General features: G+C 49.8%; 6 protein-coding genes across 6 annotated transcripts; 3 read left to right on the top strand and 3 right to left on the bottom strand.

The window, feature by feature from the left end:
* Positions 1-4247: 4247 nt before the first annotated feature.
* Positions 4248-5467, top strand: AKAW2_50180A (uncharacterized protein; the record flags this gene model as incomplete). The annotated part of the gene is made up of 5 exons (XM_041689969.1): positions 4248-4379; positions 4447-4495; positions 4548-4708; positions 4768-4845; positions 4898-5467. The coding sequence occupies 5 exons, from the start codon at positions 4248-4250 to the stop codon at positions 5465-5467; spliced, it is 990 nt and encodes a 329-aa protein (XP_041543601.1).
* A 5072-nt stretch (positions 5468-10539) lies between these two features.
* On the bottom strand, positions 10540-11055 carry AKAW2_50179S (uncharacterized protein; the record flags this gene model as incomplete). Its single annotated transcript, XM_041689968.1, has 1 exon — positions 10540-11055. The coding sequence occupies one exon, from the start codon at positions 11053-11055 to the stop codon at positions 10540-10542; it is 516 nt and encodes a 171-aa protein (XP_041543600.1).
* A 1775-nt stretch (positions 11056-12830) lies between these two features.
* AKAW2_50178A (uncharacterized protein) lies at positions 12831-13361 on the top strand (the record flags this gene model as incomplete). Its single annotated transcript, XM_041689966.1, has 1 exon — positions 12831-13361. The coding sequence occupies one exon, from the start codon at positions 12831-12833 to the stop codon at positions 13359-13361; it is 531 nt and encodes a 176-aa protein (XP_041543599.1).
* Positions 13362-14150: 789 nt separating this feature from the next.
* AKAW2_50177S (uncharacterized protein) lies at positions 14151-15641 on the bottom strand (the record flags this gene model as incomplete). The annotated part of the gene is made up of 2 exons (XM_041689965.1): positions 14151-14669; positions 14724-15641. The coding sequence occupies 2 exons, from the start codon at positions 15639-15641 to the stop codon at positions 14151-14153; spliced, it is 1437 nt and encodes a 478-aa protein (XP_041543598.1).
* Positions 15642-17843: 2202 nt separating this feature from the next.
* On the top strand, positions 17844-18294 carry AKAW2_50176A (uncharacterized protein; the record flags this gene model as incomplete). The annotated part of the gene is made up of 2 exons (XM_041689964.1): positions 17844-17855; positions 17902-18294. The coding sequence occupies 2 exons, from the start codon at positions 17844-17846 to the stop codon at positions 18292-18294; spliced, it is 405 nt and encodes a 134-aa protein (XP_041543597.1).
* Positions 18295-18789: 495 nt separating this feature from the next.
* On the bottom strand, positions 18790-19395 carry AKAW2_50175S (uncharacterized protein; the record flags this gene model as incomplete). The annotated part of the gene is made up of 1 exon (XM_041689963.1): positions 18790-19395. The coding sequence occupies one exon, from the start codon at positions 19393-19395 to the stop codon at positions 18790-18792; it is 606 nt and encodes a 201-aa protein (XP_041543596.1).
* Positions 19396-22092: the final 2697 nt, after the last annotated feature.

Here is a 22092-nt window from a genome sequence, read left to right as displayed (position 1 = left end):
AGCATGAGGGAGCAGAAGCAGTGGAATCAGGATATTGAGGAGACAGTGGACCAGATCCACCGGTCCTTGTTTGGCAACGGCACCAAAAGGGGTACAACACGCGGCAAGGCCACCAGGTCTTGACGACGAGAATATCCGCCGGCGCTGGAGGGATGGTTGACTAATGGCGAGTTTCTTCTCCTTGTTCGATCGTGGGTTGACTGGGTAAACCCACCCCTGGACTCTGGTGTAGCTCTGGACAAGACTGGTGAAGGTAGAGGAAATGAAATGTCTTTCGTGAGGGCTCTCTTGAAGACAAATCCTGGAAGTAGAAATGGAAGAGTTCAAAGTTGTGCGGGACGTCTATCACAGTAAACAAGCGCGGTACGTGGGAGACAGATACCGTAACAGTCCGTGTGGTTTCCCGAGCAGGCTGGACCAACGTTAACCCACGCGTGACCGGGATCTGCGCTTTGATCCCATAAGGGGAGAACCTAGATGCTAGCATGGACTTGATCCGCTGGAATAAGTCTGGTTTCATTTCATATCTCCGGCACATCCTCTGTACATTCTTCCTTCCCTCGCTGTCCATTATTGATCACAATAGGTATATAAAATTGGTGGAGCTACTCTCCAATTGATAGCGCATCCCGCAGCCTACGCAGTTGCTATACGGTTGTCTTCGTGAGACACCAGTGTGCCCACAGCCCGCGCAGGTCAACGGCGTAGAACAATCGCGTCAAACCTCCCACCCACCGAAAAGTGGTAGATATAGGAGGCCAATCCCCCAGTGGGACTGGCCTTGTGTTTGACCGACCATAGCTAGGCTACTTCATGACCTAGAAAGGCGGTTGGCCTCCATCAAACCATAAAGACCGAGGCGTCACTGACGCTAAGTGTCCGTGTCACAGCATGGGACATGAGTGCAGATAACGCGGTCCAGAAAAGAGCTTAGAATGGCCAGGTTACATTCATGTCACAAGGAGAAGAGTGATCGTTGGCTGCGTTGCATTGCGCTTGAGCGGTGGCGATGCCAGGGATCAGGGCCGTCCAAAGGCTGCTCTATCAAAATCGACAGGCGGATGTCCCTTTTCCATTCCAAAAAAAGTCAACCCGAAGCAGCCGCGAGAGCGGACCACAGTCATTCTAGCCCAAAAACCAGATCCCGGGTAGCTTTCAATGCGAGACAAAGGGCGTTCAGGTGTCCACGCTACTGGACTCAACTAACACAGTCGGCAATCCGGCCCAAGTTCCGCCTTTTGAAACAAACCTACTTAGAGCCACCGGATGGCGAAGCACTTTAGCCCAGAACTGATCGTTGGCCAGAGAGGATGCGCCTTCAGTCACATCCGGATAATACTTCCCAGAGCAAAGAGTGTGTCGTAGATCATGATGGCGAATTAGTCCCTGTGTTACCTCGATTAAAGGCCATCTCCAGCTACAACAAACCGAAATCTGGACCACGGGGTCCATGTCTTGAAATTTGCTCTAACGCGACTGGCATAGGTCTAGGACGCAGGATGGCTTTCGCTCGATCGCAATTGCATGGCAACGGGCTGGCGGTCGGTGCTGTCTTAGTGCCATGGCAGGCAATTCCAAATCATCGCGCCGGAGTCCCGTGGTCCCAACACGCGCGTATTTTTGGGGCGGCAAGACCCCAGCTTGATTCGAAAGACAACTCCGTTATCGCCCCGTCCCCATATTATGGGTCGTGACAGTTTATTGCGCTTCAGTCTTTTTGATCAACTCTAACATCAAGCTTCCATGTGTTAGTCGATTTGTTATCGTGCCTGCATCTACTTCTATTTTGATGCAGCCCTGACAGGGGAACGCGTGTGGATCTCTGGGGCTGGGAAAAATTGGTTCCCGATCTCCCGAAGCGAGCTGTCAACCCTGGGCCATCTGGGCCAATCACACTGGACGAAGGGTTGTGACGCGAGATCCTGCCTCTAGAGCCGTTCCTGAAACTTCCCATGACTAGCGATCGAACTCGCATCCAGGGTCTCAGGTCTTAGGGGTTGTATCTTCCGATTCCCCTGGCGCCACGACAGGTTTGCTGATGGCGTTTGGAACTCCGAACCACTTGATCCAGGCTGGCATCTATTCCACATACTTTCACGGGAAGATGGTTCAGCAAGGAAAATGCATCTTGCACTGCGAATGCCTAGGATTGATGGAGCCTGGAGACCAGCAAGTCATGAAGCTGCTGTTCGACATGCCTCCATTGGGCCATCGAAGCCGTCCCCTCCCACTTAAGCTCGTTGCCCAATCCGCCTGCCACGATCCTTCATCTCTGGCGGTGGATCCGTCCAGGTCACTCTCACCATTGCCGGGGTACACTGATACCGACTCATTCTACCCCAATCCGGATACTGTACCCGTCTCGTCTTCGTCCGTAACTAGTACGTCGTTAGGTCGGTAGGGGCTCTTAGGTGTCAGTAGATTAGGTCCCACCAGCTGCGATCTGGAAGGATCCAACTAATGATTCAGGGTGAGCAAACTATAGCTGTAGTGTTCGTGGCCAATTTAGTATGAAAGCCCCCCTATTCATACCTCCTCTCCATAAGACCTCGAGACTGCGGTTGTGGTCCATCCTGATATCGACGTGCGCTCGCTCACCACGTCACTGTTTGGTCACTGACATTTGAATCATCACCCTGCCACTCGAGGAGGATGCTGCTGGTCCAGTTCAGTGGGAGCATGTTCGAACCATCTGCAGCCATAATTGGCTCCACTCCCAAGGAAACTGGGTCAGAAAATCATCTTTTGCGCCAACCGCATCAAGAGGCCTGATGTCTGTCCCACCACACCCATTTTTGCAGCCGAGAATTGTGCTTGATACCGCTCGTGAGGATCTCAGGCAGCACCTCCCAAGCGCGTCGGATGTTCTTCCCCAAGTTTCTGGGGAATATACTTCGGCAGGCGTGCACGGCAAATCTTGAACCAGGAACTGCTAAGTCTCATACTCTGATGGTCCTAGAGTTTCGACTTGCCTGTCCCTCTGCCAGAGTTTGTGGCCGATAAGCTGGAAGACGCGGTGTACCAACTGCGTGAATACTAATGTCTGTAGATGTGTGATGGAACACAACCCCACGCAGACTCGCTGATCCTACCCTTTTGTTCTACTGCCTTCAAGGAGACACCAAATTCCCATGCTGCAATTACCGTTCAGAGCATTCTCTTTCTTGCACATAGTACTAGAGGCCTTGCTCAAGCTGGGCAATATTGATTGACCACACAAACCTGTTGTCTTTGCGTGCTTCGTCCTAACCCCTAAATCCCATATCACAAATCCCTTGCCCCGACAGGGTATTCTCAACCATAATATCTGATGTTTCTAGGAGATAGTCCCAACATGATGCACCGGTCAATTCTGATAGCCGTTTGGCCAGCCAGAACACTGGCCAACTCATAACGGACCCCAACCCCGCAGGTACAAAATGCCCGGTCGGGCGATACCCAGACCCACCCAATTGGTTAGGACAGACTCCATGGTGTTAACACCGACAAGATTGTTTGCTGCGCAAATGGGATGGTCCATTACAACCGAGTCCAAGTGGTTACCAGCGAGGTCAGTTCATGCAGGTAAATGTTACAAATTCGCGGAGGACGCGGGTTAAACATACAAGAGAGAGTTAATCTCACCAGATCGTACCTACTGGGATTCTAGGGGCAGGGACTAGGAGTTTGACCTGGGTGAATTGCCCTTTTACGCCATAGACTATATCGACCGGTTACTAACCATCCCGACCGGTTGTTGAACCTCAGGTGGGGATTTTGCCCAAGTAAACCGCCTAGAGTACATCGATTTTGCCCCGCAACAGTTCCGAGGTGTGCCAATATACATGGGCCGCTTGTTGCGGAGGGCATTCTCTTTGTTAATTGAACATTTGTCTATGATTGACCTATATTCTGCCCACAACTTGTGTTGGGAAAATTTACGGCTTGCATTCATGCCGATCTGAAAGGTCCGCTTACTCTGTGCATACGTGATCTTGTTCAATGTCTTGCTCCATACGATACCATAAATAGGGAAAGTATCGCTTCAAAGTCATTCCGGTTTTATTAGAAACTGTTGTGATATAAAGCTGTTGCCGCTCAGGAACGATACTGCAAAGCGGAAATAATTCCTGTTCATCTATACGAGTTGACTTCCAATCAATTTGGACTTCGTGCTGTATATTTATCTTCTTTGCATCTCTTTGAAATAAGAAGAATCAAGCTTCCTATTCGCATTACAACAGAATCGCCTCAACCCCGACGTACAAATGCGGTGCCCCAGATACTCTAAGCGGTACTCTCGTATATGCCATCGCCGATCTTCTCCTGTCACAATGATTCTGCTTCTCTCTTGTGTTTGCCTCGCTATTGCCTTCCAGCCCTTACATCCTAATGTCTCGGTACAGTGACGATGCCCCTTTCCCTACTAGCGGGAACTTTACTGTTGGCACTGACCAATAATATCAGAGTCGTGATGCCAAAGGACTTGTGAAGGACGGATATCTCCAAGACCCAAGTATGTTGTGCAAGAGGCATTGATGGTCACTGCCAGCTGATCTGCCGCGTAGGAACTGCAACGGAACGAGCTTTGTCAGCGGCTACTACTACTACCACTCTAACTTTGACGGACATCGTGTGTCCAGGTATGGGAATACCAACTCCAGAAGTATCGAACGCGAGCGCCTATCGTTCGTCACATTCCCGGGAGCGGCCACCCGCGGTAGCAACTGTTGGCAAACCCAATCATTGTCCCATATCAGTCGAGAGCTAATCGGCTATGTATATCAGGAGCATGAGATCGTTTCATCCCCACCAGCTGCTGACCTGGCCAACAGTGTCATTTCAGCAAGTTGCTGCGTGGGCCTGGTAGGCAGATGTAACGGATATATACTGGACTCATGTGCTAACACTTGCACAGGGGTCGCTCTATTCACAGGCTAGTAAGACTCTGCTCAGAGCCACCATGGAAGGGACAGATTCTCAGGCAATCAAACCAGCGGCTATATCTATAGTGTCCAGCGCACTCGGAAAGTTAGCACCAACTACAAAGCTACTGAACTCGGTTGTCTCTAGTTCATCACTCAGTGGGCATGCTACATCGGCGTCTTCTCAAACGGCCCGGGATCCTAAGGCTTCAACTGCTTTGGACATGCTGGCTACTGTAGCAGAGGCAAATGCTCACTCAACAGAAACCCCTGGTAAGGAGGCAGGGAAAGCTGCTACCCCATCCACAACATTCCATATTACATCATCCACCACTACCAACGACATCGGTGCCACATCGAAGACAACCTCTTCTCCAACCCAGACAGCTACTACAGAGAACGTCGGTTGGGGCAGCATGATCGAGTCTAGCTTCAAGACTACGATCTATTGTTCTTTCACCGAGCGGTGTGGTCATCCAGATATTTCCTCGCCCTCTCTCCAATCGGCCTGCGAGGCTCTTGTTAAAGATGGGTATGTGGGGTCGTTTCCTCCAGCATGGTGACTCTGGCTAAGTATAATTCAAGGTGCGCCAACCCATATGTTGGGAGCGACTTTTTTGGCGGAGTGGAATTCACTGCCAATAACAAATTAGCCTCCTGTATGGATTCAGCACCTTTGACAATCGAGGGCTGCCAGGAAGGGCTCAGACGTGCAGCAAGCTATGTTGACAGCCAAGTAGCATTAAAAGGGGACCGGGCGTGTGGAGGCTTCGTAAATATAGCAAATGCGAAAGGCGACGAAGCGGGGGCTATTATAGTGAGCGGCACATGCATGCCTGATTATTCCAACATAATCATCCCAGCATAATGGTGCCCACGGGATCATAGAGGATTAGAGGAGTCTGCAGCGGCTTTTCTCCTGAGTGTTTAGTATTGATTGCTCTAAACTCTATAAAATAGCTTTGGTGATGGATGAATCAGGCTCCAGCTAGGTTGTCATCATAGACAAATCAACTCTTGGCACTGTTTTTTCTCACAACTGTAACTGCCCGATATGTTTCTTAGACCTGATATTCTAGCCAGGGTTACCTCGAAACGCCATTATATGCTGTCAAGAAAAAGCACGGAGCTTTGAAGATGATGATAAAATGTTCTACCATAGAAGAGGGATTTGGAGTACGAGCTTGAAGGGCGTGTCGGAACCGGACCATCCGGTAACATGCAACGTACAGAAGGGGATGGGAGACATGCCGGGAAGTATCATATCTTCAGCCGTTGCCACAGGCCTGCAATCTATCTTACTTTTCTGACCAGGCACATCAAGCTGCCTGTTAAGGTATGGGACCCACCGGAGCATATTCCTCGATGGGCTATTAGGACTTGCATTCAACGATGCACGCAGATCAGCAAGAAAGTGTCACTATTCAATGACAAGCAGCAGAATTTGGCGGGTTGAACAGAATTGTATCTCTCAATCAATCTGCTAGGGAGTACATTTGTCTCTGGGCCAGTCAAACCATCCATTTTATAGGTGCTTCAAGAGATTATTAAAGTACCCTTGGAGCTGTCCTTCCGGAAATGCAGGCCTTATACACGTGGAAATATGCCCAAAATAAATGGCCGTACTGCCATTTTCGCTTTACGCCCTATGTGCTTTCGTATAGTCTGCTTCTGTATCATCGGAAAAGTGGGATATCTCCGGATATTGCATGGGAGGTGAACGCGGCTCTGTATGATGGCTCCTGCTTGCGGCTGATGCGTGGCCGATCCAAATCACGCCCGTACGTCGTCTGCAAATCCATCGATTAATAGGCCGGTGCAAGACAAAGATCAACAGGAATATCGTAGTGCCTCCAACAGCAGCGCTGACCGACATGCCCAAGCTCCGGCGCGGTATAGTCCGTGCGCACCGAAGACCATCAATCACCGAGCCACTGTAAAGGGATGTTGTTGTTGTTGCCGTATTCGTAGATGTTGGCGTCCTACTTGCTCCGTTCGACACATCCAGGGTCATCGATGCTGTCAGATGGTCGATAAACCCTGCCTCACTCCACGTGGTTACCGACGTCATTGGACTGGAATCGAACGTCGTACTAGGTTGCAGATTATCAAAGCCCATAAGTCTGTTATCATCTCTACCGGGAGATGGAGTACTAATCGTATATTGAGGAAGGGAACTGTCAGATAGACCGTCCAAATGGTCAGAATCGGCAAGGTCAATGTGATTATCTTTCTCATCGTTCGTTCCCATCGGTTGTTTGCCGCTGTGATATAGCAGCACTCTGGGCGATGATAAGGGGGTGTCCAACAGCTTAGTGTAGGTTGGCATAATGAGGAGAGGTTGTGGGTAACTGATTGGTGTTGCTTTCCACGTCTCAGACACCATTGCATCTGCAGGTGTCTGATATTGAAATAATGGCGTATACGTACACCATGTGCTGGTAGACTGTGAAGGGTCATCCCCTTTAGGAGGGGTAAGCTGTACGGTTGCCGTTCCCGCGGTATCTCGATCGGTGCCAACACCCATTCTTGGATGACTATCCGACATGCTATGATGGGAGACCGCCCATGTTGATTCCTTGGACGTGGAATTGGCGTTTTCAAAGGAGTCTAGAATGGACGTCTCTAAATCGAATATAAGCTCCCCGCTTGTTGATGGTGATGAGGGATCCACGTTCAAGTTTGCGAGTAAGGTCATTGCATCCGTGATGCTTGTTTTAGTGTTTGGTATCAGGTTAGATTTACTCGTCAGATCGGCTGAAACGAATCGTGAAGCAGTGGGATGTGGTTTTGCCTTGACGATCGTAGTTGGGGGCGGTTCCGGCACTATCGGCACGACACCGAATATAGCATTATTATGACCGGGTCTACTGGTGGAGGGACGACTAGGCCACGAGCCAGAGGAGACTGCCCGACTGAAGGAAGTGGGATGGAGAGATAACGATGAAACAGTCGTCCTCGTCTGTGGGTCTAGAGTCTCTTGTTTGTCATCTGGCACTTTTGATGCAGGGTCCTTTGTGCTCGATATTACCGGCTGCACGCTCGATGTTTGCCGTGTACTGTGTTGGATGTGACCAGGTTGTTGAACTGTGATTGCCTGGGTGGATGTGCTAGTCCTAAGCACTACGGGCGAGCCAAAGGACGGTGAGATCCGGATTTCCGAACTTTCCTGCCATAGTTCCCTGTGTGCAATATTAGGGCTACCGTTCAAATTATCATCTTGTTCATTTGGAAAACTGACTCTGTCTGTAGAGATAAATTCGTTGAAAAGGCCTCTAGCCCACTGCTCAATAAAAAGACAACAATGGTGAACCATCCTGCTGCCATGGTAGTATACAATTGGATCGTTGGTTGTGGTTCACTTACATAATCATTAATAAATAGGTATAAGTTACATTCAAATATCCTTCACAATGCAGATTTCGTTAGGAACGGCTCGAGCATATGGCAGTCCGCGACTTTTTTTGAGGTCGGGTTAGCAGTAACCTTACATAATGCAGGCACTGTCTATAATCTACCACAGGGGATACCGGATATTTATGGCTACGAATGCGCCAAGTCACTCAGTAAAAATCGAAGTCTGAATTAGTTGAATTTAATCCATGTATGGAAGGATCAATCAGAAAAGTGACATTCTTCTTGGGCGTTTCTACCCTCACTATTCGTAATGTATGGCCTGACCCTCATTAACAGCATCAATTTCTTTTTGATGTGCACTGAGGACCAACAAACTTAGAGTTTGAAATTATGATGAGGACAAAGTTTGCCCATTACATAACAGATTGTGTTTATATTTCATGCCCCGAAGAGGCCTTGAAATGGGCCTATGGGATACACATAAACCCAGCAAAAAGCCAAGAAAATAAAGGGAAGAAAGGGATATTGTAATAGAAGTTCCGTGTGGAATATAGCTCCGCAATTTTAGCTGTCTACACGCGCTGCTACTTATAGTCCACAGACACGTTCTATCGCATTATCCTGTTTCTGCGCTGAACAAAGTCTCACTCGTGGCGGTGGCCTCCTGTGCAGTCACTGCATCCATTCTTGTCCATCCATGTTGCTATCCCTTCCAAGGATCATCTCCTTGGTCTTATCATCCACCGTTCCAGTTTGTTTCACCGTGATCTTTTCGGCGTGTACATTGCCGACTTCTGTTCAAGACTTGTACTTGCCAAAGATACAGATATGATTGATGTGCATGTACACAGCCAACTCACAACCGAAGGTGAATGTGATTAGAATCCGGAACCCAGAACACCTAAATGAGCTTCGATCGCTCGCTATTCATAGTGGACAGAATTCTTCGTCATCTCTAGAAATAGTATATCTTTCAAACAGCGTTTCAGAAGCTGTTAGCGATGCGGTAGACCACACAAGCGGGCATGTTGAGGACCAGCCCAGTCATATACAATATCTCCTCCCAATATACTATGCAATTGGCCTCTGGAGCTACTCCGAGGGAAAATCAAACAATAAAGGCCTCTCAAATTCCTCAAAGCCCAGTGCTCACTTCTCGTTCGACCTGATAGATGTTTTAGGCACTTGGCTGGGCCCTGTAGATGGAGTAGCGTCAGACATGATCCAACCTGTTCTGAAAGGGTACGACCACAATTGCACAATGGATCATAGGTGCCTATATAACTGGTTTTATTGCCGCTTTCATTGCGATTGACATAGGTTTCGTCCGATTTCCAATGACAGAAGTGGCCGTTCTGATATCCTTATCGGCAAGTGCTACCTAAGCGTCTTCATACGAGAAAACGTGCTGACTGGTGCCCAGGTGTCATCTCTCTTGATTATAGGAGCATCAGTATCGGTGACCATCTTATACCAGCCATTGGCTAAGGGAATCAATACTCTTCTTCAACATGAAAGCACGGCTAATCTCGGTCCACATGCCATGGCAGCGACGTGGCTGGCAGTAGCATCCTCCGCTGGCTCCAGTTTGGTCTTGGCTATTGAGATGTGTTCCTGCTGTCTGTAGCTTCTGTGGTTATGTAGCTTCTGTGGTTATTATTTGGCCATTGGTAATCGATATTGGTAACCCACGCGTGCTCAATTGCAGTAACAAGCGGTGATGCCGTCGCTATCGCGAGTTGTGTCTTTAGCCCCAGGGGACAATGCATTTTCTTTCCTAGGGAACAAATACAGGCTATCAGAAATGCTAAGCCTCCTTTTGAGAATGAGTGCGTAGACGGCTAAGGACGTCCCTAATAAACCTTAAGCTTCTAGCAGCTAGCTTCCGTTTTACAGTATCTAGTAGGTTTTCTCACGACTCAATATCCTCGTACGATCAGTCACTGTATGCTGACACCTGCGAGATTGTACGTCCTAACCGACTTGTTCTGAACGAATCCAAGGAACTGGTTTCATCAGGCTTGCTATGTTAAGTCGTTAACGTGCATAGCTTCCGCCACTCTACTACAATGCGGAGAGTTGGCTTCTGCCTTTGTCGGACATACACAATGCTCAATATGGTAGATATTGGTAGAAATTGCCCTAAATACTCTTATACTTCTACCTTTGACCAATAATTGGTCTCCACTGCCTTTCTACGTACAGGTCGATCAACCAGATATATGAACACCACGAGATAATGTAAAGCGGACCATCAGGCCCCGCCAGCCCCTTCGTATCAAAGTAACCAAAGAAAGGAGAGGAGGACAACAGCAGCCAAGAGAAATGAGAGGCTACCACCACGGGCCTGCGTTCCTGTACCCATGAGGATAGTCGAATTGGCGGACGGTGTTTGAGCCAGTGTGGGTACTGTGGGGCCAGCACGGGTCATCCTTGCACTCGGCAAAGCGCCGACAGTCCCTGGGCTGGACTTGGAAGTCCAGAGTGCACTGTGTGCGGAAGAGGTGGCCACAGTACTATTGCGGAAGAAAGGACGGCTGAAATTTCTCCACGGCCTGCATTCCATTGACACTGAGATGATAGGCGGATGAAAGTTGGTAGCCAATAACGACGCACTGGCGTTCACTGTGGTCGTACTATGCCTCTCATGCTGAGCTGTAGAGCAGCACATCACTGACGATGTTTCGGAAGTCTTCAATCGAACTGCTGCAATAGGATCATTGGCACGGAAAGCTGGTTGAGCAATCGTAGGATTCACCCTGGCTAGAGCGGCCATGGCACCCTCCCAGGGCATCTCAGTCAAGGATACGTTGCGTATGTACGTTTTCGATTGGATTTTGGTCCCCGAGTCCGCAGGCGAATCTTGAAGATATACTGCTGACATACAATACTGTACGTGCAATGTTGACACGCGCAATCTTGACGAAGACCGTGGAGATGCACTCTTATACTCGCTATTTAAAGAACAGACTGTTGGGCGCCATAACGGAATTCGAAAAAAAATTTAATTTTGAGGGATCAGGAGATATGGCCTCATTTAAAGATTCTGCTGTGTCGTCTGCTATACGTAGGGTGGCATCTGGCATCTAGACGTCCACGCATGGTCCATGGCTTTCGCCACGACAGAATGCCCATCAAAAGCTTGTCGAATTTATCTGCTTTCAGGCCAAGCTTATTTACTAAAAAGGTAAAAGTGCTCGTACGCTATATGACAAGTTGTTAGCAGAAGCTGTAATAAGCCGTTTGCCTCTTCTCCCTTGTTTTCCTTGTATGTACTGTAACAATTGGTTTTACCATCCTGGTTCACAAAGCTATTTTATTACTTGAGTGTATAGCTCCTTCTGCATTATTACGAGGTGAATTGAACATAAATCTAGGAGTGGTCAAGAAACAGGTATAGGCCACGGCTGCCAGGAGTTGACCAGAACGTGCTGCAGTCTAGCAGCTACTCCAACCCATATTAACGTGACGCCATATAATTATTTACTATAATTCAATTGTCAGAGGTCAGGCATTAATATACACGAGGCACCTCTCTGAACGGGCATGTGGCAGCAATAGTACTCTGCACACTCATGAAAGCGGTGGTCAAGTTTGGTAGCCGCCCGAGGCACACTTTCCTCCGTGCCGGAAGTTGGCAGGCGGTGTACGGCGGGCAATCCCCGGACATTCAAGACACCGGTAAATTAACCAGGCGGGAGCGCATAAACACCCCTCTGTGTCAGGGCGCTAACGCGTCAGGGCATCACCGCGTCTGGTATGGTGGGGTCAACACAGCTTTTGGCTGCGTAGTCAACGACTATCAAATAAACGGTAGCAGCTCATGGCTAGGAATCGAGAGGTGCAACCGTCAGTGTAGGGCTAATCATGTCCAACCGTCTGCGGTGCCGGCCGGCCTGCTTGGCGGTGTTGACATGGAAGTAGATCAGTCGCCATGACCTCCAGGGCCGAGACCATACACCAAGTCGCTGATCCCAGACAGGGTCTCTCCAGTGTAACCCCCATGTCCGCACATTATTTATCATAGACGTCTGAGGGCTTTGTGGGGTGAGCTGAAATCCAAGTTTGCGAGGGGACGTTTACGTCTACAGTCTACACCATAATGCGGTCACGCGTTGGAATGAACGTACTAGGGTCAGCGGCAGAACCGCAGAGAAAACCACACCTTCTCCTACCGGGGCAAACCCAAATGGTAAATCATGACACCGTATGTCATTGATCAACGGTCAGGTGAACAATGTCCTCGATACGATATTGATACTGTAGTTACGGTTATGGCAACTGGAAGCACAGTATCCCTCTCCTGATACATATGCATTCATAATAGAGTATCCGAGAAATGCCCTTTGTAAAAGGCCTGGCTGGTGGCCTCTATATAGTGTTCTCCATCACTTGCTTCGAACATCTCATGGACCTTGTGTACCGTTAGTGCACTCAAGAACTCTATTCTGGCATCTCTTCCAAGCGATTTATCCACCGTGATCGGTCCTATAGTGCATCAACTAGCCACGCGGAACGATACATACTGGCTGTCATTTTGTTGTGGGGAAGAAGAACATGTCTCCCCCGATGGCGCATCATTCCCCGACGCCTATTCTGCAGCCCACTCCGCTGCCGGAGCTCACTTCCAGTCTCCTGTCAGATGACGCCGACTCTACATCGAACTCCTCAGCCTCTGTGACGCAGTGCCCATGTTGCGCCTCGCCCGTTATTCCAGATCTAGCCACGTTGGCCGAGACCATTCCAGACCGGGAACTCAATATGTCCACCACGCTCGAAGACCAGTTCCTAAACACACTGAGGATCCAGCCAGGGGCCGAATCCACGGCTGAAGCGGTAGCAATCGTACCCCAAGACTGGCAGGCCACAGGGGACCGGTCGTTAATCAGCTTGCTTTGCCACCGAGCTTTCAACGCCTTCCGAAACCAGGCAGCCATTCGAACTTTCGGTATATACTACTATGGAGACTTCGGCCCTGGGGACACCTTGACTGCTGTTTCTCGAACGGTAGTGCGGGGACGATTGACATGGCTGGAGGCAACAGTGACCCGAGATAGTGTGCTGGTGGCCATCGCAACCGCCTTGTACGACGATCTATAGTCCAGGCTCATGGACAATACGCAGTGTCAGAGAATCGGGTATATGACGATTGGGCTTTGCAATCTGACTGAACCTGTCTCCGAGGTGGCCAGATACGTAGTTGCGGGAAACCGCAGTGCATGCGGGTCTCTCCAGCAGTTAAGTACCTAGGTCGGCACTGCACATATTCTTGCTAATATGCTGAGCATCCTTGGTGGAGCCAGCCTCTTCCGTCTCCTTTCTTTTTGGCCTTGGGGTATTCTAGCTGTGGTGTCATATAGATAGATACACAATGTTACACTGTCCTTAACAATTGATCGGCATCTTCTTGTAGACAGAAGACCAAACAGTCCTTAAAGTCCAACGTGCTACGGTGCTATGATACGGGATATATTTCACATGAAGCAAAGGCCAAGGGGCAGACCACAGGGAAGCTAAGTAAACACAGGGTCTTATAACTAGCTACAGTACGACGATTCTCTCGATATGCGTGCCATAAGCCATAGGGAAACCTGGATGTCTGCGTCCCTAGAAAGGAGAGCCTACTGTTAAGGAAAATCCCAGTATAGCCAACCGTAAGCATTGCTGGAAGCCTTCTCAGCCCAGGCAGCAGGCGGTGAAAGATAAAGAAGCAGGATCGCGCCCCCTGGCCTCCCACAATGGCGCTGTCCGCGCACAACCAATAAGTAACAAATGCCAAAGGCATATTTCGGCGGCGATCATATCAGAAGCGCAATCTACAACATATTGCCGCCCTTGCAACGCGCGAATCTGAAAACGCCAAATATAAGGAACTCCAAAGATACCATGCTAAAGGTCGTAGGGGGACTCCATCAACCCTGTGCCTGGACATGCAGACAGAAACTGAGTCCCATCCAATGGCAGGCCCTCCCAGAGAGAATGGTCGTCGCTTTCGACCAGGCAAAACGATGAGATTATGCTGTATTCCCCGTCCGATGAAACTCTCGGGTAAGGCTGCTCACCGATCCTCCTCCGCCGGATCAAGATCTGTTGTTCTCTATAGCGGCCATCGTGCGAAAAGTCACCGAAGGCGAGTATCTGCAAGGCAGGAAGTCCCGTAGGTCCAAAAGCCCACTGAGCAAGCAGGAGGAAATCTTGGGCTTCCGACCGTTTCCGAGCGGGCTTGAGGTGGAAGCCTGCGACTGTTGGTCCATGTCTCGACCTGGACCATAGCCCCCCTTCCGCATGTCTCCGCAGCTCTGAGACAATCTCTCTGCGGAGATGCCGATGGTTCCTCTCCTCTCCGCTTAACCGGAGGTGGAGTAATCTTATTGTCGAGCGTTCCGGGATGTCTAAGAGAAGACCGCGCTACAGTGAGTCAGCTCATATAGCCGTGGGGATGGGTGCTAACGATACACTTACCGCGCTGGCCGGGCGAAGACAGAGGCCAAGAGCGGCGGGGGAACTATGCCGTAGAATTTGCGGAATATTGGGGGATGCCATATTCACATCACGAAGATCTTCAAACAGCCTTTCAGCGTCGATTGGCATCAGCCGACGCTCGTGAAAAATCAGACCGTGGAGCGTGGCTTGGTGATGTTTGATGGCATCACCAAGACCCGGCAGGAACCGGGGAAAGTTGGCCACCTTCAGGTACAGCCGTCGCAAGCCACGAAATGAGAGTAGAAATTCGACGATCGCAATGGACGCCAATCGGTCCTCTGAATCGCGCAGGTAGTCACTGCAGATCTCGAAGTGCTGGAGGGACAACGGATCCTTGGCTCGCGCCAACAGCTGCAGGAAGCGCTGCTCGTTGGGGCAGTCTCGGATCGTTAGTGCTTTGAGCGCGCGGAACGGTGACGGTTGGCCGCCCGGCAGCAGACTGTCGGGGAACGGGACGCGAGAGAATGTCATGGATGTGAGAGATGGGAACCATTCCTCCTCGCCCGGCGTGCAGTCGTCCTGCCCTCGAGGTGGCCAGAAGACCTTCAGAATATCCTCATGGGATGTGGGTACGTTCGGATCCAACAGAAGTCCAATGGATACCGCCTTCAGCCGCCGATGATTTTGTCGGAGACACTCGCACAAGGTGCGCATTTCGAATGGATGCTGGATGCCTTCCCATTCCAGGTCAGTCAGTGCCGTCAAACTCGAGAGGCCCTCTAGACGACGGCCGGCATGAGGACAGGTGCCGTCGGTGATCAAGCAAAGCGAATGGATCCGTTGCTGGTGGCGGACCAGGTATCCGTTGGTGTCCAGAATTCCGGCTGGAAGGCAGGTCCCTACGCACCACATGCGACAGGTCAGTTGCAAGTCCAGCGGCTCATGCCTTTCATACATACTGAAACGAGCGGATGGAGACGGTCTCCAGTCCCGCAAAGACCTGATCTATCTGATAAGACAAATCATTGAGAAAGGCTTGATGGGCTGTCGACTCGTGCGGGCTTCCAAGTGTAGGTCTGTTGTGGGACGAGGCCGGTAGGAAAAAGTGACTGTTGTATACACAACGGTGGAACCTAGCAATGTGAATAGGAGCGCTGAACCTTATCTGCCGGGCATGCTGGAGGATTTCGCCGGCGCGGGAGCCGGAGTGGTCCCGAAAAAAGGGATGGACATCGAGAATGTTCAAAGCCCATTCATTCCTCGCACGGAAGGTGATGGTTCGATGAAGCCGCGGGAACAGGGCGGCATATAATCTGGTGGAAACCAAACTCAAGGACCGAACGCTGTGCTGTGGCAGCTGGCATGCAGTTAGCAGTTGGCCAAACCCAGATAGTATATTTACAGTACCACATCAGCGATGGCATCAATAATCTCAATTGGTAATAGACACAACATATTGAAAGTAGCGCGGGAGGGCTGCACAGCTCTATCAAATGGCAGGTACTGCTTAGGAGTCCGCGTTCAACATTCACAAGCTTTTGTATTACGATCAAAAGTTCTGTAGAGCCTCGTAATTTTGAACGGTCTGCGATACCTCCTAAATTTACTATTTACTTAGGCCGTTGACTCGAGAACTGAATGCCAGGTTCCGTCGGTTGGTTGCCCATCTGTTCCGTGGTTTACCTGGAACCATCCAGCACACAGCACGATACCCCAGCTCTAGCGCTGGGTCCAGTTGCGAAGAGAATTATATAGCGGGAATATAAGCCCATGGAAAGAAAAAACCGGTCAAAGATGCGTGAAGCTGGTTAATGAGCCCTGGTCTGGTCTTGTTTCGGGATTCATACGCCGACCACAGTCATATACGCCACCCAGCCCGGTCATCCAAGGAATAGGTGAAATGCGGACATTGTGCGGGCCGACACGACCAGCGCCATTGCTTTCCAGGTATATGACCACATAGCCAACTACCTCGAGAGGGCCCCATCAATACGTCGCTACTTGAAGTGGTGACAAGGTGACCAACTAAAGATATCTAAAACCTCGAGAGGCGGAGCGATGTGATGCACAGAGTGGGGGTCTAAGGGTCAAGAATGCGGTTATATCTATGAATCTCGGATAATCCTTGGACCATCTAGGGATATCTTATTCCCTTTTTACCCAATCTATAACTATTGGAGGGGTTTGGCAACTGCATGCTTCTGCGCTCCCAACGACGGCACTCACGCCACTCACGACACTCAATTGTCTCGGACCCTCCATAACTGGTCAACCAACTAGAGTGTCCGGTACTCCGTAATCAACCCCCGGTTATGAAGTATGCGTATTTAGAAAAGCAGGGTATGTTACTTACCTGAGTTATATCCCTTGCAGAACCACCAAATTTTGCGACCTGCGGGTATCAGTCAATCAGGGAGAAGGCCCAAAACCCATACCCGTGAGTTTGGCGATCCAAACACCTCAACCAAAAATAGGAAAAATCACCCACAGCGACACATTTACCGCCATCTACTAAGACAAGATACCACGGCCAATACATAGGCGGCCAATTGATTGGCGATAGTAGAATCTACGTTGGTGGTCCTTGTCTGTTCTTCGACAGGAATACGCGAGATGGCCAATTTTATCGCGATATATGACGGACGGATCTTAAACCCTTCGACCCGAGTAAGTGTAAGTTATACTATAACGTACCAGTCACCCATAATACAATTCGTATTATAGAAGCATGATGCCTCAACTTGTGTGGTGAATGATTTAGTTGCCGGTGAAACTATAGATATCCAGCATAAAATGGTCTATCTCAATACTGGTTTCTGAACCCGTCAATCTACCGTACAGGTCCTGGCGAGCACAGTGTCGTTTGTGAGGGTGATCATGTAAGAGCGCGTGTTTCAAGGAACCACGCGGATGTCCAAGCAAACAGGTGTGTAGAAGGTAAAAGACCAGGAGACTCCATGCCAGAAAATTTTGACGGGTCAATTGCTGAAAGGACCATCACATCTCAGCGGACACCACCGTAGTTCAGAAGATACTGATGATTATTGACCTGATGGAATATATAGCAGCCAGCCCCGAGATCTTCTCTGACTATTCAGACTCTCGAACTCTTTTATCACCACTCTTACATTGTCCGAGTGCGCAGAGCCGCCTTCCCAAATGGACTCGTCCGTAAGTCAGTTGCTATCAATTAATGAGTGTTCTAACAGTGGGTCAGAATGCGTTGCGTATTGTTGCCGAGATTAGTGCACAAGCGCTTCAAATGGATCGTGATCAGCAAAAGGAAAAACATGAGTGTCATGCATTACGTGAGATATTGAAGAAGACCACTGCTGAGCGGGACGAGGCAGTCCAATTAGCAGATGTCTTATATGAGACAAACCAGCAGATGGGCGCAGTTATAGACCACTTTTTACAGGAGCGTGCAAACGACGGGCGCGAGTCGGAGTCGTTCGAGGTCATATTAACCCATGTTCTACGCGAACGGGACAGATCTGAAAATGGAAACAGACCACAGAGCTCTATCGCTACTGGGAAGGGGAAGAGTAACGAATCCGCTATTGAAGAAAATCCTGGCGTTGAAGCAGACACACAAGTTGCAGGCAGATGAACGGGGTTCCACATTGAAACGGTATACTGTACTTTCGATCGAGGTAGTAGAGATGTCTTCCATAAGATCTTCAGACAGTATACAGCGAAAGTTAATTTTGCAAGCGGAGCAAGAAGATACTGTACTGTACAAAGATCATTCACAAACCTAGATTCAGACTAAATGGATGCACCATGAGCTCGATCTCTTCGTATCTTTCTCGTATACCTGTCGTTGGGCAGTAGGGAAATAGGTAGAATAGGCGGGATTGACTAATGGGTACAATAGCATATCCCCTTGAATATCTCATAATATATTGCCAGCTACCAGCAGCTAAATGTATCAGACCAAATCTAGACCCGCCATCTCACCCTACCCATCCGGCGAGTGTAGGATAACTTCGAGAGCATCACCTTCCTCGTGGATAATCTCAAGACATCATTGTCGCGAAGTTTTAATGCAGTATCTTCAACCGACGCTCCCACCAATTGCGTCTTCTCACCCAAGGCCTGGACGTCAGACACGCTCATGTGCGGAGCCCGTAGTCGTCAATCGATTGAATTCATCCGCAAGATCGCTTTGATCTCGGCGTCTCATATCAGCCGTTCCTCCCAAGACAGGTCCATCATATAGAGCCGTGACGGTGGCCATGAGCTCATTGCCCTTGGTTATGGTTGCTTCGAGCCGTCGGAACGACGTTTGCGTGACCGGGTAGGCGGTGATGAGCAGCACATCCCCGGGACTGGCGCGTGCATGGTATGACGAGCTGACCCGGCGAATAGTACCTTGGTCGGGCAGTGCGGCGAAGACACGATGGCAGAGCAACTCGATCAGCAACCAGTTTTTAGTCACCCGAGAATCGTGTAGCAGAACAGCTATGGCTTGAATGCGGAAGGGTGAAGGCGAGTAGAACGTGAGGGTCCGCAGGAGCTGTTCTTCCAGTTCCGCAGACGGGTAGCTTATGTCGAATGAAGCATTCGTCTCGTCGGAGGGCGACGATGTACAGCACGGACAGAACGGAGAGAATAATTCCGGCGAGGCTCCATCCGCTGCAGGATTCGTGTCTGAGGTAACTGGCAGGGCGATTGGGGTGGTCGGTCGACGCTGTCCAGAGTACGACATCTCGCTTGTCTCCCAATGCGATGGGGCGAATCAGGAAAGTAAAGATGATAAGACGAGCTTACTGCAAAGGAATGATATGACATCCACTCTATGTTATGAAACCATAGCGAACGCCTTATGTCAAGGCAGCAAGCGACGCAGAAGACGTAGGCGGGTATATAAGACAAGGCTATGAGTTGTACAAGGTCAACGATTGACAGAGTTCTTATAGCATGTTAGTCGCCTACCTCTTTCAATCCTGGGGGAAGTGGGTATTGACATTGTTCGTGTGGACAACGAGGGCTAATATCGACCAGACATGCTCGTTAACGAATATAATTATCAAACGATCTGTGAAGGCCAACTTTACTGGTATATTAAAACATTCCGCTTCAGATAAGGTCCGGCAAATTGCCAACGTACGACAACGGGTAAGATCTAGTTCAGTTATGACGGAGGGGTTGCTCTGAGCAGTTCCACATATTCGATTTTCTTGCACAAGCCACTACTGTACCCCAGGACTAGACCTGGGCACGATCAATGGCCGAAAATCCGCGTTGCCTCAGCAAGTGATCACAAGTACTGCTGAATTGAAGTGTTTGAAGTCGGCGGCCTGGATGTGACGGGCTCACCCCATGATGGGCAAACAGAAGTATACTCTTGGTACCTAGACGCCTTGGTCATCACTTGCGCATAAGATGAGGCAGCCTTGGCCATGCTGGATAAAAGAAGCAAAATGGACACGATATGTTCCTGATAGACGACCGCGAATGAACGCAATTCGCATGAGTCTTCGGGAAGTGTCCAATGGCCCGAGATAGCAATGAAAAGCGCACTCGGCTACGCTCACAATGCCGCGAGGCACTGGCGAACCATATCTGTAAGTCCTTCCCCGGCCCAAATCCGCTCAACAATATTGAACAAGCTGACATATCTGGATGATCGGCTTGCAGTGGGGGTCCATCCCCGGGCCGTACGACTGAAGCCAGGCCCAAGGGATGGGTATGCCTGGTCGGCTACTGATGTAAAGGCACATTGAATGAACACTAGTCCGGCCTATGGGTCGGTGGGCCTGTACGATGCAATATGCAGAGATATCGGTCGGTCGATCGAGGCCGTCCGTCCTGTTGCAGTGGCAGACTTGACACCGGGCTCTGAGATAGGCCACCCTCAACGGACTTCGGTGTGAAGCTAGTCCGCTTATTCTTCCCATTCAGCGTCCGTCAATGTCGGAAAATCATGAGTCGTTCACTGCGAGGATTGAGCGTTTAGTACAGAGCAGAGCTCGATCGCCTCCAACACAAGGTCACGGAGGTCACCGACATATCCGAAGGCTGGAAAATGAGATGCACGCAGCTAGAAAAGAATCTTCGTAGGGAGCAAAGCATAGTATGCAGCTTGGAAGAAGCATTAAGCAATCTTCAACGCCATGTACAGTACAAGAAGCTGTCCAATCATCGAGGCAGCGTCGAATTCGCCAAGTTAACTGTGAAGACGCTGCTTTGGCTCCCACGGAGGTTGATCGGAACTGAATAAGATATTGGATTTCTTCGGCAAAGTAAAAGTGACCAGCTAATAACTGCTGCAACTACCCGGCGTGTGGTGCGGGGGCACATTTCCATCTTGCAGGTGCCCGCCCCTTGTTGTCTGCCGCTTGTTACTTAGATAACCGTCCGCAGAAAGGTGCCATAACAATTCCGTAAAGAGCTCCTTGTACTTGTGAACAGAGCCGCATATTTTGTTCCCGGGCATGGCATTCAAACAGACTATCAGCCGTGGCACTCCAGTCGTAGTTATATAAAAGACCACGCCGCTGCTTGAGAGTGCAGATATACCCAGCAGCCCTTAGCCGAGTACCATACCACCCTACAAAAGCAGTTTCAGTCAGAAATCGGGAGCATTGATATTATGGCTAGCGGGGTGGAAGAGCCCACAGTAGATAGAACTTTCGTGGTCATCAATGCCAACGAGAGTGACACCAACTTCGACCACCGTGACCATCCACCGCGAAACTTGAGAGGTGACGACGTTCCTCCATTTCAGAACACGATCCAATCAGGGCTATGCGAGCAAGCTATAGCTGCACGGCCGCGGGCATTAGATGGAATCGATATACAGCCCTGTGGTCAACTCGATGTTGGTAGCCGCAAGAGTGTCTTGGAGAGCAGCGGCCTACCTCCTGAACCAGACCATTTCAACATGGAGATGCTCCGGCTACTTTCATTGTATCCGGCGGACACGTCGAGATACCGGCGCTTTCGGCACACTATGCACCGCAAAGGTGTTATATTGGTCCGGCATTAATTGAGAATCATGCGCCGTTGTGTCAGCGAAGCACTCCGAGCGTCAGATGGATCAATAAAGGGTACAGAATTTGTGCGCTTGGTACTGCGACATCATCCATATTATGACCAGACTATAATTGCGGCAACCGTCCTGAGACAGCTAATACGACGCCTCGCCAAAACCAATCGTCGAAGCCTACTGAACATTGCGGAAACGGTCATTAGACACTGGGTCATCCAGAAGGACCTAACGGAGTTATCGCTGACTGACAACGACTATGCAATGTCAGTGCCGTCTGGCTGTGTCGTTCATGTCGATGTGGACAGCATCACAGAATCTGAAAGAATATAGAGGGTCTACAATCCTTGAATACAGCTCTGGCGCTTTCGAACACATCGTGGTTGGGTGCAATGTACGAAGCTGTTTCGATTC

This window comes from Aspergillus luchuensis, chromosome 5 (assembly GCF_016861625.1).
Source record: "Aspergillus luchuensis IFO 4308 DNA, chromosome 5, nearly complete sequence".
Taxonomy (NCBI): domain Eukaryota; kingdom Fungi; phylum Ascomycota; class Eurotiomycetes; order Eurotiales; family Aspergillaceae; genus Aspergillus; species Aspergillus luchuensis.
The sequence above is the reverse complement of the archived record's forward strand: the minus strand, read 5'-3'. Positions and strand labels throughout refer to the sequence as shown.